The sequence below is a fragment of the Saccopteryx leptura genome, chromosome 5 (assembly GCF_036850995.1).
Source record: "Saccopteryx leptura isolate mSacLep1 chromosome 5, mSacLep1_pri_phased_curated, whole genome shotgun sequence".
Classification (NCBI taxonomy): domain Eukaryota; kingdom Metazoa; phylum Chordata; class Mammalia; order Chiroptera; family Emballonuridae; genus Saccopteryx; species Saccopteryx leptura.
In genome coordinates this window covers 181,436,691-181,452,479 of record NC_089507.1, presented here as the reverse complement: position 1 = coordinate 181,452,479, position 15,789 = coordinate 181,436,691, and the positions used below count along the sequence as shown (strand labels likewise).

Genomic DNA, 15,789 nt, shown 5'->3' with positions numbered 1-15,789 from the left:
CTCCAGATCCCTGAGCTTCTGGACACCCAGGGCCAGCCAGCCCACCCAGAGTTGTGCTCATAGCCCTTCTCCCTGAAAACATTATCCTACTATTATTCACTTAACAAACACATAGAAATGAATAAAGCTATGCTAAAATGCCAGGTGAGGTATGCAATAGAACAGGCTCACAGAAGGACTCGGGCTTACTCACATGACTTGCTCTAGCCAACAGATGCTGGTTTGAAGTGCCCTTTTATAGCTGTTAAGACCATGAGAAGGGCCTCCACTATGACAGTCACTGAAGCCTCAGTGTAGGCCCCAGAATAAACGTGACCTATAGCAAGGAGCCAAATCCAGTCAAACTGCAGTGTGAACAGAGCCACTCCGCTGAGACAACCCACATCAGTCAACCTCCAGCTAACTCAACAGAAGCAAGCGCAAGAATAAATGACTGCTGGTGTAAGCCACCAAAATCTGAAATGTTTATTATGCAGCCTTGTTGTGGCAATAGCTAAGTGATACAGACGGCTTCCCCAAAGGGAATCTATAAGCCATTTAAAGACAGCCTTTCCCTACAAGTTCATAAAGAAATCAAAGCTACTTACCAGGTTCACCTTTCTTCTTTGAACCAGACTTCTTCTTTGCAGGAGCCTCTTGCTTTGCTGCCTCCTGGCTCTGAACCATGTCTGCATTTCTGTCCTGGTTAGGAGCTAACTCTGCCTTTTTACCCTGATTGGCAGATGCATCCCCCTTTTTGCCCTGGTTTTGGGTTCCCTCTGCCTTCTTGCCTTGATTGGGGGCCCCATCTGCTTTTTTCCCCTGGTTTGCAACACCCTCTGCCTTTGTGCCCTGATTCTGGGCCACTTCTGCCTTTTTGCCCTGGTTTTGAGCCCTTTCTGTTTTTTTGCCCTGGTTGAGGGCTCCCTCTACCTTTTTGCTCTGATTTTGACCTTCTCCTTTTTTGCCCTGATTGGGGCTCCCCTCTGCCTTTCTGCCCTGGTTAAGAGCCCCCTCTGTTTTTTTACCCTGATTCTGGGCTCCCTCTGCCTTTTTACCCTGGTTGGGGGTCCCTTCAACCTTCTTTCCCTGGTTCTGAGCCCCCTCTGTCGTTTTGCCTTGGTTTGGGGCTCCTTCTGCCTTCTTGCCCTGGTTCTGGGCCCCCTCTGCCTTCTTGCCCTGGTTCTGGGCTCCCTCTGTCTTCTTACCCTGGTTCTGGGCTCCCTCTGCCTTCTTACCCTGGTTCTGGGCTCCTTCTGCCTTCTTGCCCTGGTTCTGGGCTCCCTCTGCCTTTTTACCCTGGTTCTGGGCTCCCTCTGCCTTCTTACCCTGGTTCTGGGCCCCCTCTGCCTTCTTGCCCTGGTTCTGGGCCCCCTCTGTCTTCTTGCCCTGGTTCTGGGCCCCCTCTGCCTTCTTACCCTGGTTCTGGGTCCCCTCTGCCTTCTTGCCCTGGTTCTGGGCCCCCTCTGCCTTCTTGCCCTGGTTCTGGGCCCCCTCTGCCTTCTTACCCTGGTTCTGGGCTCCTTCTGACTTCTTGCCCTGGTTCTGGGCCCCCTCTGCCTTCTTACCCTGGTTCTGGGCCCCCTCTGCCTTCTTGGCCTGATTCTGAGCCCCCTCTGCCTTCTTGGCCTGATTCTGAGCCCCCTCTGCCTTCTTGGCCTGATTCTGAGCCCCCTCTGCCTTTTTGCCCTGATTCTGGGCCCCTTCTGCCTTCTTGCCCTGACTTTGGGCCCCCTCTGCCTTCTTGCCCTGACTTTGGGCCCCCTCTGCCTTCTTGCCCTGGTTCTGGGCCCCCTCTGCCTTCTTGCCCTGGTTCTGGGCCCCCTCTGCCTTCTTGCCCTGGTTCTGGGCCCCCTCTGTCTTCTTGCCCTGGTTCTGAGGTCCTTCTGTCTTCTTGCCCTGATTCTGAACCCCCTCTGCCTTCTTGCCCTGGTTCTGGGCCCCCTCTGCCTTCTTGCCCTGGTTCTGGGCCCCCTCTGCCTTTTTGCCCTGCATAGCACTTGTGGCTGGGGTATTGGCCTTGGCACCCACTAGGGGAACTACCACCATGGGCACCTCCTTAGGAGCAGTTTCTAAGATGGCAGCCTTTGAGGTAAGACCCTGAACAGAATTCACTACAGAACTGACTGCTGGCTCCACCTTTGCTACTTTTTTCTCCTTCTTCTTTTTGTCCTTAGGGGAGGAGGCCAGCTTCTCCTGGGGCATGGCTGGTACTGTGGCTATAGGGGTAAGGACCACAGGGGAATGGGCTGGAATTGGTGCCACAGCCACGGCAGGCGCCCGTACTGGGTCTTTGAGGAGACTGGTCATGTTGGGGGCTGGCTCATGATCAGGTATCTTTCCATTGGGCTTCTCTTCTTTTTTCTTGGTTTTCCCTTTCTTCTCCACTGTCTTCTCCTTCTTTCTCTTCTCTACCTTCTGGTGATGAGTCTTTGCCATTTCCTTGCGCTGGATGGCTAGAGCTTCTTCATACGATGTCTCCTTCATGGAGAAGGTCGACACCAGGAAGATGCCAATGGCGGAAACAACCATGAATCCACCAAAGACCACAACCCCCAAGGTCTGAGTGTCGTAAATGTCCATCCTGGCTTGCTCGCTGTTCACCTGCCAAACACACATACATTGATTACTTTTTGCGGAAATGCATTTAGTTTCCACCCCCACCACCAAACTTAAGGTTGCACTAATTCTTTGGACTGATACAGTTAAAGAAGCAACGAGCCCAGGTATTCTCCGATGCCCTACATTCTTACCTGCCCCTCCTCAGAAGTAAGCACAATGGCAAAACCTGCGCAGAGCTTCCCTATGCTGGCGGGTAGACAGCGCTAAAGAGAAGGCAGCGCAGGCCTGTGCTTAGGGCACATGGTGCCCTCAGACTCAGAAGCTTCAGTCACAGTTCAAGATATTCCCCTGTGCAGGAGTCAGATACACGTAAGCATAAGCACAGGCCCGTTGTGAACAGCAGGGGACGACGAGAACTGTGGCAGAAATGCCCCCCTAAATTAGGGAGCAGGTGTCAACCAGCCACAGCTGATTGCTGAAGAAAGGGAAGCACTGTGCGCCGAGGGGCCGCTTGCTTTTTCACAGGAGGCCAGAAATCTTTTTACTCAATGTAAAACTGACAAATTAAAACAAAAATACCATGTGAACTTGATATAGTAGGCAGACACGAGCAGAGTAGGAACAATAGGTTCATGCACAGAAAGGTCGATAGGGTGGAAATCCCTGGGAGCCTAGCAACAGACAACTGTAAGGTGGGACGTCACCCCCAGGGTGACCTTTCCTCCCTGACATATTGCTGGTCATGTGCTTTGGACCCTCCTCTGGAATGTTGCTAGATATGAGGTGGATATCCTTAGATAAGGTGACCAACTTTTTTACAATGAAACAGAGGACAAAAATAAATCAAAGATAACTATCGTAAATAAAAGAAACATTTTATTCATTGCAACAATAATACACTATAAGTGCATAATAAAAACATTTATATTTTATATTGTAATTATGCTTACATGCCTATTAATTTTTAATAATTATAAGAAAAAAGTTCTCATTTAGATAATATGTAAGAAAAAATAACTAAGAAAAAAGTACTCATTAGATATTATCTAAATGAGTACTTTTCCATTGAATGAATATTTTTTGTCAATGTATCATCTTGTAACAATATATTGGAAATATCTGAACAAGAAATACCCTTCATATTGAATTTTATGGCAAGTCCTGCAGCTAGAGTATCAACATTCAATCTCGATTTCTCACTTGTCCAAAAATCATTAGCAATTGAAAAAACTCTTTCAACTGCTGCATTAGTTCCAGGGCAGCACACAATGTAAACTGAACAAGAATAAATAAATTTTCACATGGAATATGTTCATTTTTGAAATGGTTGAATATTTCCACCCATCTTTTTATCAATTTCGACGTGTTCATTTTCCCATTGTATTAATCTTTCAGAATTTAAATATACATTCAGTCTTCTAATTTCTTCAAAGAGACAATTATCTATTTTGATGTCTGGCATTTCTTTAGATAAAAATTCAAGACAAGATTCAATATCTGTCCGATATACTTGTGATGAAGTAAAAAAACATCATTGAAAACTGTTATTTCCCGTGATGTTTGTTTCAGACCATTCTTCGATATATTGAAAACATGTCTGATAAAAATTCTGCACTTCTTTGATAAACTTTTCTGTTATGCCTGGATTTGATTCCTCTAAGTCTGACAATTTTCTTCTTATAATTAAAGGAAGAAATTTTTCTTCAAAATGAGATTTATATTGAAGGATAAAGTCATTCAAAATAAGACTAACTTCCGTATTATTATTGAAAACCGATTCCAGGATTTTAGGACATTTGTCTAAACTTAAAAAATATGAACGGAGAGGCTCAAATAATTATAGAACATGCTCTATAGCAGGTGTTAGAGCAAGCATCTAACTTTAGAATATCCTAAAAGTTTTTTGTATTCAACACTTGCTTCTTCACAAAATTGTTTTAAAATAGCAACACGAACGGTAAAACGACTAAAATGCAAATAAATTGTAGTTATTATTACTTCTACATCAATTGGCATGGCACATGATGTTGTGTTGATTGCATTTGACAAAATACGTGCATTACAACCTATTCCTAGTAATTTCTTTTGGAGTAACTCTTGTAATTTTACATACACATTATTTACCCCTTTGTCTCTTTGCCCACCAAAATCTGTATTTGTTTTATCAGCCATTAGTGCAACAACTTTGGATTTCAAATTGTTTTCATTTATTACTCTGTATAGATAGTTTGACAAAATTTCAGAAGTTTTGCCCTCAATGGATTCTAAATTTAAAATTTTTACTTGAATGCCCTTGGTAACATTAAAATATCTTATTATTATTGGATACAATTTAATTTCATTATGATTTGATGCATCGGATAAAATCGTTACAAATGCTGCAGTTTCCAAGTCCTCTGTAGTATTTTGTCACAGAAATTTTTAAATACTGATTTCAAAAGAGCCTGCATTTTGTCCCAGCACATAAAAATTTTGCATTGTGAAACTTTTTCAATAATTTAGTTGTACAACCCATCCTATGAAAACTTTGTGAATTATGGTATGAAATGCAAATGTTCCCTCAGTTGCAGCCAACTGTTTTTCATCTTCAGAATAATTTGAAGTTTTAAAAAACGTTATTTTACAACTGGAAGCTGATGCATCTAATGATCGCTTATGTTTGTTGGTGGTCAAGTGTTTCGTTATCGCTGCTCTGCCCCCAACTGCAATACAAAATGCTCCACTACAAATATTGCAGAAAACAACGGCATCTTTCTTTGATATGAGAAATGGAAATTCCTTTTTCAATTTATCGTTGAAATGCCATTATCTCTTTTTGATTTTTCCACCCCTTAAACGAAATTTAAAATTAAAAATAAAATATAGAGCTACACGAATGGTGCAAGCACATTAGGAACTAAAAATGTTACATCATGGTAGGTGAATTTTCCAGAAGCAAAATTAACAAAACTAAATATCAAACAAAACCACTAATTTGGAATGATATTTGGGTGTATTTATCATTTTCTAATTTAAAAAAGTCTGTTTTATGCAACTATTTAATCAAAATGTGTTATTAATAGATATGGTTTGAGGTTAGATTTTCACTTTAAAACTTGAATTTCGGGGAAATACTTGTAAATAAAATTATATGTATTTGAAAATTATAAATAATAAATTAATAAAATATGAATTGTGCTTACCTGTCTATGATTGAATATTCACTGAGAAAGAAATAATCGTGAGTCTACAATGTCGTATGTGCTGTGTCATGTTTCAGTAAGATGTACACAAAGTCATTGTGTGCTCGGTATATTGCACCCTCTCTCAAGGTCTCCTGTGCGGAGCGCATGCATCTCATAATCGCGTCTTACCACACTGTATTGATCCTGGACGAATCGTCATGTCAAATACAAATACGTCACATCATCATTGCTTTCGGCCTTTTGGCTAAGATCAAGCACAAATACGTCACATCACATGCAATGAATCAACTCTGCACTGATCGAATATGGACATTTACAGATTAGTCTTCCAATATCAAAAAGGAGGACATGGAGGAGGATACTTTTCGAGGGAGGACAAACTTCCTAAAGGAGGACAACTGGTCACCCTACCTTAGAGGAGGAACAAGGGGGCCCAAGAAAAGCCTCACTGGACTCCCATATAAGGCCTTGCATGACCACCCCCTGAAGTATTTTAAGCCCTCTGGACAATGAGATTCTGACCTGCATCAAATACTCTTAGGAACAAAGCCTCAGGTCTGTTGACCACAGAGACAGATGACATCTAGGCCCCAAATGTGTTTCACCTCCCAGTCCAGAAAAGCAGCAAGGCCAGACTGGACGACACCATGCCTGATCCGCTATAATGACTAATGACCCCCGGCCTTGGTGCTGACCCATCAGTGGAGAGCATGACTGTGAGGAGACAGACCCACGTGGAATGGCTATTCTATTGAGATCCTCCTGAGATATCTCTCCACTGCCTTCTTCCCTTAGGCAGCTCTCTCTCCAGAGCTCTCTCCTCCTCCATCCTTTGCTTTCTTTCTCCTAGCTCAAGGACCGTTCTTTGCCTCTGTAATTTGCTTCCTGAGCCCACGCAGCCTGGCTGGCTCACTGCTTCTATCTCTGTGACTTCTCAAATGAACTTTCGCTTGTATTGAAGTCTTGGCTCTGACCTCTTTCCTAGCCAAACTCAAGGACCAAGGTCTAACATCTGGTGCTGTCTCCATTAACAAGCCAAGCCAAAGCCTCCCGCAGGCTTTCCGCCAGGTGCAGACTGGCCAGCAGGGCCCTAGTGTGCCGTCTCTATCCTGTCGCCTCCCTTCACCCCAGTTATGACAAAGACAACCACTCAGGGTCAGGAGTGAAGACCTCTTCATTACAATTCTGGAAAAGTGACCAAGAATTTGGTGAAAGAAAAATGGCCTTTTGCCAGGGACAGCTGCAGAAGAGTCCTGAAACTTGCAATTCACACACTGGGGAACAGGAGGCATCTGTCTTGGGAAGCCCACCACATAAGTTTGGAATTTTACAACCAGAGGCTGCAGAGGGAGGACAGTGTCACCAGGCCCAGTCCTCACCTGGGGAAGAGTCCCTCTGACTGATGACACACACCAAACCAACAGGATGGACGCCCCCATTCTCTCTATCCACGGACCCAAGTCCAAAGGGTCAGAGGCAGCCTGGTCCACATTCTGCTGGCTGACAGGCCAGGCAGGCTAGGTTCAGCTTCAGTGAAGAAATTCACAAGGTTTATTTGGATACACTCAACTTTGATGAACTAATTTTGATACTGTTATCACATTCCCAGCCCCCTGAACTGGAGTGAGAAATAGAGCCTCACCCCTGCAGAGAATCAGTGATGGAATTCGTGAACAGAATGTGAGCGTAGGTCGGGTGGGTAAGGGAGAGAAGAGCTAGGAGGGGGTGGGGGAGCCTCCTATTCCAGTGGAAGTGGGAGAGGGAAACAGTAGGGATTTCTAGATAATCATAAAATCTAAATTTGGGGCCTTTTAAAGAAGGAACTGAGAAAAGAGATTGTTTTAAATGTCTCAACATTATGTTCTAAGAAAAACCACTATCATTGCAGAACAAGCACACTATTTCATTGTGCCTTTCTAGGAAAACCCATGCAAGAAGAGGGTTTTACGCATTCCTGACAAAATCTTCACACGTGTGCTTCCCACAGTGGAAACGCCATCCACTGCAGCTGTGATACTGCACCCAGCCTGCCTATCACCTGGGTCTGCAGAACCAAGTCAAACACCCCATTCTGGCTGGAGCCTCTGCAAAGGAAGTCTGAGACAGGCTCAAGGAATCTTCAACCCAGGCAAGTGGTTTCTGATCTCTGGCCATAGGTTCAGACAAAGTGATCCAGGTAGGGCACCGTCATTTATGACAGCCAGGAGGGCTGTCCCAATTAGTTCTTCCAGGAACACAAGCTAGTGCTGAAAAGGAAACTGCTCTGCTTAGTCCTGGGGGGGTCCACAGGTAGGAAGGCAGGGACAAGAAGCCTTGGAATGTTCTATGGTCATCTTGGTGGCCATCAACCAACTGAAACTCCAGGTCCTCACAAGGACCTCTCAGAACTTGGCCAATGTGGACACATTCAGGTATAAAACTACATTACAGTCACCACATTCAGTCTATTCAGATGCCTCTGAAACACTCCCCTTTTCTCCAGAGGCAGCACAACGCCAGGGGCCTGAGTCACCCTGGATGAGATCAGTAAGCTCCAAGTGGCTTCCCAACAACTCTGCACTTGAGGGGTGGTCTCCCAGGGCTGTAGGGGTCACCAGGCTACTACAAAGCAGGGTCTGTCCCTGCGACTATGGTGGGGCTGTGCAGCCCCAAGGTTTAGGCAGAAAAGCCAAAGTTGAAAAATTAGCCTTCCATCTTACTCAAGTTAGGCAAACATGGGATACAAAAATATATTTTCTGGTGGGAGCACAGAACCGAGAAAGGCCAGCTTGGTAGAATACTTCCCTCTGCAGCCCACACAAGTGCATGTTTGATAGCAGTGCAAGTCTTTCCAACTTATGCAGAACGGGTTGCTCTAAAAAGAAATTACATCTCCACCACTAATTTCTAGGTTAGAATTTTTTAAAAGAAATCTTTCACAGGAAAATAAAAAGCCCTAGTCATTTAAGGTTAAGATTGTATCACCACAAACAGCAAAGAAATCTCAGCAAAAGCCAGCCTTGCCGCAGCTGTGCAGGGTCAATGCAGGCGGGGACCTCACGGGAGGTCCCGAAGTCACAGGCATGATAAAGCCAGGGGTGCTTCCCAGTGTGCACTCAACATCAGAATCCAGGGTGCTTCGTTTCCAAAATCCTCACTGGGTTCCCGTAGGCTGTGTCCAGGTTGGCAAGGAAGGTGTCTGTCTGTCCATACCCTGCTGGGCTGACCACAAAGCACCTACATTCTGTCAATTCTGGAAACTTCTATAAAATATGTACTTTTACTAATTACTATTGCTAGTATATTTATGTAGTGAGGTGAAGGCCCTGTGATGGAAGGAAGCAGGAGGCCACCCAGAGTCTTGGGGACCACTTCCAGGCTTCGCTGGCTGAAACTCACTGGCCCACCTTGCCGGTCCTAAGAGAATGGCTTTTCTGTTCTTAGGGGGTAAGGATTTGGGGAGCAAAAGTAAGTGGAAATTCTTCAGAGCTGACTCACATGGCCAGGCCAGTCTAGTCCAGTTTGGTCAGTTCAGCCCAATTTAGCAATTGGGATGAGGTAGGTTTTGCAAAGGAAGTCTCCATGGCCCCCTCGGGGCTGGGGCGCATCACTCACCAGCTGCTCTGCCATGGGCCACGTGCAGGCTCTGAGAAAAACCATGGGACAGGGCTGTGCTGTGGACAGGGGGCGGGGGCGTCAGATAGAACAAGTCCCAGACACATTTCCTGGGCACTAGGTGACTGACCAGCAAACAAAACCAAAACAATGATAATGAAATGAGACTCTAATAGATATGGTTATATCAAGATCCCCATCTAATATACAAAAGATTAAGAAAAATATTGTGAACATCCATTTATCTACCACCCTACTGATAAAGATTCATCACATCCAAACATTTTACATTTACTTCAAATATTTAAAAAATCCTCTCTCTCTCTCTCTCTCTCTCTCTCTCTCTCAGCACCTGGAATGTGTCACCACCTCCACATGTTTATGCTTACATTACAAACATGTCTCCTCAAATAAAATTCAGCGTAGCTCTGAGGGCTGATGAGTACTATATAAAGGACTACTGCAGGTATTTTTGGGCAACATTTTTAAAAATTAAACTCTGCTTTTGAGATTTATTTGTATCAATACACATAACTATTTCATTTTAATTCCTCTATCATATAACAAGACCACAAATGGAAATGGGTCCACACCCTGTGATAGGCATTTAGGTTTTTAAAATTTATGCTATTCACACAGAACTATAGTTTGACACATCTCCCAGGTTCCCTGTGCCCACGTACGGATTTTCTATCACATACCTAGAACTGCACCTGCTGGGTCAGAGGGTGGGCATGGCTATGTCAGATGCTACCACACTACTCCCCAAAGGAGAAGTGCCACCTTGTGAAGGAAGCCCCCCTTCCTCCACGTCTCTGCCAACGTTGCCTACTGTGGTCAAACTTGAGATGCGGTCCAAATCAAATAGATATGACATTTCATCTTGTTTATTAGCCCTCCAGATTTTTTTTATTCTATCAGTTTTTTTCCCGTTACAGGTGAGCTTTATATATTTGGATATCATTTGTTTGTTTGAAGTGAGAGGAGAGGAGATAAAACTCCCACATGCGCCCTGACTAGGATCCACCTGGCAACCCCCATCTGAAGCTGATGCTCCAATCAACTAAGCTATCCTCAGTGCCTGCGGCCAACACTTGGATCAACAGAACCACTGGCTATGAGAGGGAAAAGGGAGAGACGGGGAAGAGATGAAGATGGTTGCTTCTCATGTGTGCCCTGACTGGGGACCAAATCTGGACTTCCACATGCCAAGCCAACACTCTGTCCACTGAGCCAGCTGGCCAGGGCTTAATCATTTGTTTTAAATGTGTTGAAGTCTGTGGTTTCTCTTTTAACTAATGTATTTTTTTATATCAACTATTAATTATACTATTAAAGTAGTTCAATTTACTAATATTTGCCATATAGTTTGTCATTCTTATTCCATAGCTACTACCTCAGAGTCATAAACAGAATGTTCATTTTTTTAAAGGAAAAAAGTATCACTCTCTTTTAAATTTAAATAATTATAGGCAATATATTCCTACAGGTCAAAAGTCAGAGTGAAAAATCTCCCTTATACCCACCCCCCAGCCAACGAGGTTCCAACCACTGGAACAGAAGACAACCACCACGACAGAAGTCATTTTACCGCTTAGAAGTTATTTTCTTCTAAAAACTTCAGCAATGCTTTTTCATAGGTAGATTTTTAATCACCTGGCATTTACTTTGGCATATGACAGGAAATTATAATAGAACTTTCCCCCATCAGTTTAATTAGCAGTACCATTTCCTGACTATCTCCCCCACTACTACATTGCTCCCTCCAACTTACCACCTCTGTTCCATCAAGTCTGAAATACGCCTAGATCTGCTACTGGACTCACTCCATACTTTGCTCCACGGGTATTTTTATCTATAACCTGCATCATCACCCCATATTTGGCCAATGCATTCCCTTCAAAAATCCTACTGGGCTTTTTATTTGCATCACACACTGGATTTATAGATGAACATAGGGAAAACTGACATTGTACACCATGGGAGTTTCTCACCAATGAATATATAGTATAGTATATAGCTCTTTATTCTTCTCAACTTGCTAATAGCTTTTCAAGGTTTTCCTATAAAAAAAAAAGTCTTAGCCATCTTTTTTTTGTTAAGATTATTATTTTTTAAATGTCCTAGAAAAGCTATTTTTCATGAATTACTTTTTCTATTTCTAGCTATAGACAACCAGTCAAGTTATTTATTTTTGCATGTGTCATCTACCTAGATCAGACGTCCCCAAACTACGGTCCTAAGGCCATTTATCCGGCCCCCTGCCGCACTTCCGGAAGGGGCACCTCTTTCATTGGTGGTCAGTGAGAGGAGTACTGTATGTGGCGGCCCTCCAGCGGTCTGAGGGACAGTGAACTGGCCCCCTGTGTAAAACGTTTGGGGGCCCCTGACCTAGATATTATGCCAAACTAGTGTCAGATCTAGGAGTTTATAGATTCTCTTGAACTTTCTTTTTTTAAAAAGACCCCCTATGAAAAAGAGTGTTGCTTCTTGCTTTTTTTTTTTCTTTAAGGTGAGAAAGAGATACAGAGAGACAGACAGGAATGAAGAGAAGTATCAACTTGTAATCGTACCACTTGAGTTGTTCATTAATTGCTTCTCATACATGCCTTGACCAGGAAGCTCACGCCCAGGTATTGAAGCCTTGTTCACGCCAGCAACCCAACCTTGGGTTTCAAGCCGTATAAGCCCGCGCTCAAGCTGACAACCTCAGCGTCCCAGGTCCATGCTCAATTCACTGCACCACTGCCTGTCAGGTTTGCTCTCTAAGCCATATTCTCTCTCGTCTCTTATCTTACAGAACTCTGCAGTAGTGCTAACAGGGTGAGAGAGGGGCTTCTCAGTCTCATCGCTGAGTTTGCCACTTCCAATGATTCACTATTTGATGCTGTGCTGATCGTAGCGTCTTGGTAGAAGTGTTTTCTCAGGTTAAGATATGTTATATTCCTAGTTACCTTTTCTTTTTTTACAACTGGATACTGAATTTTAACAAATGCTTTTTCTTTATCACTTGACATTTTCTCTAATCTGAAATGGGTTGAGGCCCTGGCCAGTTGGCTCAGTGGTAGAGTGTTGGCTTGGCATGTGGATGTCCCGGGTTTGATTTCTGACCAGGGCACACAGGAGAAGCACCCACCTGCTTCTCCACCCTCTTTCTTCTGTCTCTCTCCTCCTCTCCCCTCCTGCACACATAGCTCGAATGATTTGAGCAATTTGGCCCCTGGCACTAAAGATGGCCCCATGGCCTTGCCTCAGATGCTGAAATAGCTCAGTTGCTGAGCAATGGAGCAGGGGCCCCAGATGGGCAGAGAGCATCATCCTGAAGGGGGCTTGCGGGGTGGATCCCGGTCAGGCACAGGGGGAACTCTGTCTCTTTGCCACTGTGCCTCCCCGCTATTCGATTGAAAAAAAAAAAAAGGAAATGGGTTGAATTACAATAGTATATATGATATAAACTCAAAGATGATTCTTATGCTATATACTCTTCTTGATGGTGGGACTTTTCTTTAATATTTCACTAGATCTGTTTTGCTCACATTTTGATGTGGAATTTCCACATGTGCTCTTAAGTGAAGGGAGTTAGAGGGCATCTTCAGACTGTTCTTATAAAGATAGTCTTGGTAGTAACGTCACTTGAGTCTCCTAAAACGAGATAAGGAACATCCCTTTCACCGAGTTCCTGGTAGGTTTGGAGGAATTTGCCTGTAAAACTGTCAGGATCTGGTGTGCCACAAGATCTGTTCTTGGAAGGGGAGGGGGTGAAGAGCTGATTATTAATTGCTGATTCAATTTTTTTCCAGTTTCAAGATATAACTGACATGCAGAACTAGGTGTACAGCATAACGACTTGACTTACCTAATACTGAAATAATTACCACAATAAGTGTAGTTAATAACCATCTTCACATATAGATACAAAAACATTTTTTCTTATGATAAGAACTCGTAGGATTTACTCTCTTAACTTCCATATGTATCCTAAGCAGTGTTAACTCTAGTCGTCATCATGCTGTACTACTACTACTTACCTCACAGCTGGAAGTTTGTCCTTCTGACTACCTCCCCCCTGCCTTTGGAAGCACAAATACGATCACTTTTTCTGTGAGATGAGATATTTTGGTCAAGATTTCAAACATAAGTGAGGTCATACAGTATTTGTCTTTTTCTGACTTACGTATGTGTGTATCTGTCCTTACCCACTCATCTGCTGATGGACACTTATGGACACTTAGGTTGTTTCCAGGTCCTGGCAGTTATAAATTGCTGATTCAATTTCAATGATGACTTTCAGGTTTGTGTTCCAATCTATTTAATTAATTCTCATTCCTTCCTCCAGTTTCTATTGGTTTATTCTGTTCTAACTTCTTGACATGACATTTATTAATTTTCAGGCCTTTCTTTTCTCCTGTAGCAAATTTTAAGGCAATAAATTTTCCTCTAAATATTAGTATAGCTTTACCATACAAGCTCCAATGCATAGTATTTTCATTATTGTTTAATTGTAAGCATTTTCTAATTCTCATATATGACCCGTTAGACTCAAGAGGTGGCAGTGTCCTTACTTTCTGAGCACACTGGTAATTCCTCATTTAACTGCTCATCAAAGAATCTGCTCTGTATGATCCACAAAAATGTTTTCTGTGACCCAGATGGGGACACATATACACAAAGTATATGCATATATGAAGGTATACATATACACATCACATACACACACACACCCATGCACATAAAACTTTCATGAAACAATAACTCAGTATTAATATGTGGGATACACTGGTATTTTCTATGCCATCAAAAATGTTTAATGGTGGCACAGTGGACAGAACACTGACCTGGAACACTGAGGTTGCTGGTTCAAAACCCTGGGCTTGCCCAGTCAAGGCACATATGACAAGCAAGCAAAGAACTACTAAAGTGAAGCAAAATGAGTTGACACTTCTCGTTTCCTGTTCCTCTCTCCTCTGTCAAACCAATAATAAAATCTGTAAAAAAATATGTTTTTAAGTTTTTCACCAACTAAACTTTGAGGCTCACATAATTTGAAAAACACTGATTTAGAGTATGATTCTTGATGAGTTTTGCTACATTGTGGTCAATTTTTGTAAATACATGTGTCCTCTATACAGTAGAGTTCCACATGTATCCTTAGAGATTGTGGTCAGTTTTTATAAATGTGTGTACTCCGTGGAGTGAACATGTATCCTTAGTTTGAGCTTAATAATCTTTTATAGAATCATATTAATTTTTTGCCTGTTTAATCTAATAGCTATTGTGAGCTTTAAAATCGCCTACCATAAACATGGACTTACCAGTTTCTCCTGGGAATCTGTTAATTTGGACTTTATTCGGAGGCCATCTCATTAAGTGAACATAAGATCAGAATTGTTACATATTCCTGATAAAGTAGCTGCTATTTTCCCCTATTGTGAGTGACCATCTTTATCCTTAAACTTATAAAGTCTAGCATATCTGATTATTTTAAAAGTTATACCGCCTTTTAGGGGGTTAATACTGGCCTAGAATTATTTTCTATTCTTTACTTTCAAACCTTTCTACATTCATGTATTTTAGTAGAGCTCTTAAAAATAGCGCATAGATAAATTTTAAGGCCAGTGTTTTGTCTTTTAACCGGTACATTTAATTCATCAATATCCATTGTGATTTCCGATTTAACTGGACTAATTTATACCCTTTTTTTTTTTTTTTTATTTATTTTTTTATTTATTTTTTTACAGAGACAGAGAGTGAGAGAGAGGGATAGACAGACAGGAACGGAGAGAGATGAGAAGCATCAATCATTAGTTTTTCATTGCGCATTGCAACACCTTAGTTGTTCATTGATTGCTTTCTCATACGTGCCTTGACCATGGGCCTTCAGCAGACTGAGTAACCCCTTGCTGGAGTCTTGAACCTGGGTCCTCTGCATCCCAATCCGACACTCTATCCACTGCGCCACCGCCTGGTCAGGCTATACCCTTATTTTGAGATTCCTATTCACAATAGTTTTTCTTTATTCTCCTCCCCTTTTATTTACATTCTAGTCAACTATTTAAGCTATCTCCCCTTTTTCTCTATGGTGTTTAAAAGTTACACATTCTATTTCTATCTTTTAGTGAATACTAAAGTTATAATTAAAATGATTTTTTACCCATACATTTTTCCTAACAAACATATATGACCTCATTTCACCGATGCCTCCAGTTGCTTCCTTAACAGACTGTAGAAGGGCTGTTCAGTCTGGTGCCCTTCCACCCGACAAAGCCCCTTCTCCACCAAGGTGCACCCCACCCCCTTCTCCATCACACACACTGCGACTTCGCATTGTTTTGATCCAAACAGCTCACGTTTAAATTACCCAAATGTTTACCAATTTATTTGCTCATCACTGTTTCTTGTATCTCATCCCTTCATTTTGGGTCCAGTTCCTTTAGCAAGGATGGCTTCTTGATAAACTCTCTCAGTCCTA

The 15,789-nt window shown here is 42.7% G+C and overlaps 1 protein-coding gene across 5 annotated transcripts in view; it reads right to left on the bottom strand.

The window, feature by feature from the left end:
* Nucleotides 1-15,789, bottom strand: part of RRBP1 (ribosome binding protein 1) — a 74,212-nt gene that overhangs the window by 40,683 nt on the left and 17,740 nt on the right. For all 5 annotated transcript variants that reach the window (XM_066387086.1, XM_066387087.1, XM_066387090.1 and 2 more), the window contains exon 2: nucleotides 588-2,583. In XM_066387086.1, coding sequence (XP_066243183.1) covers nucleotides 588-2,562 — 1,975 coding nt within the window. In that variant the 5' untranslated portion in view covers nucleotides 2,563-2,583. The remainder of the gene's footprint in view (nucleotides 1-587; nucleotides 2,584-15,789) is intronic.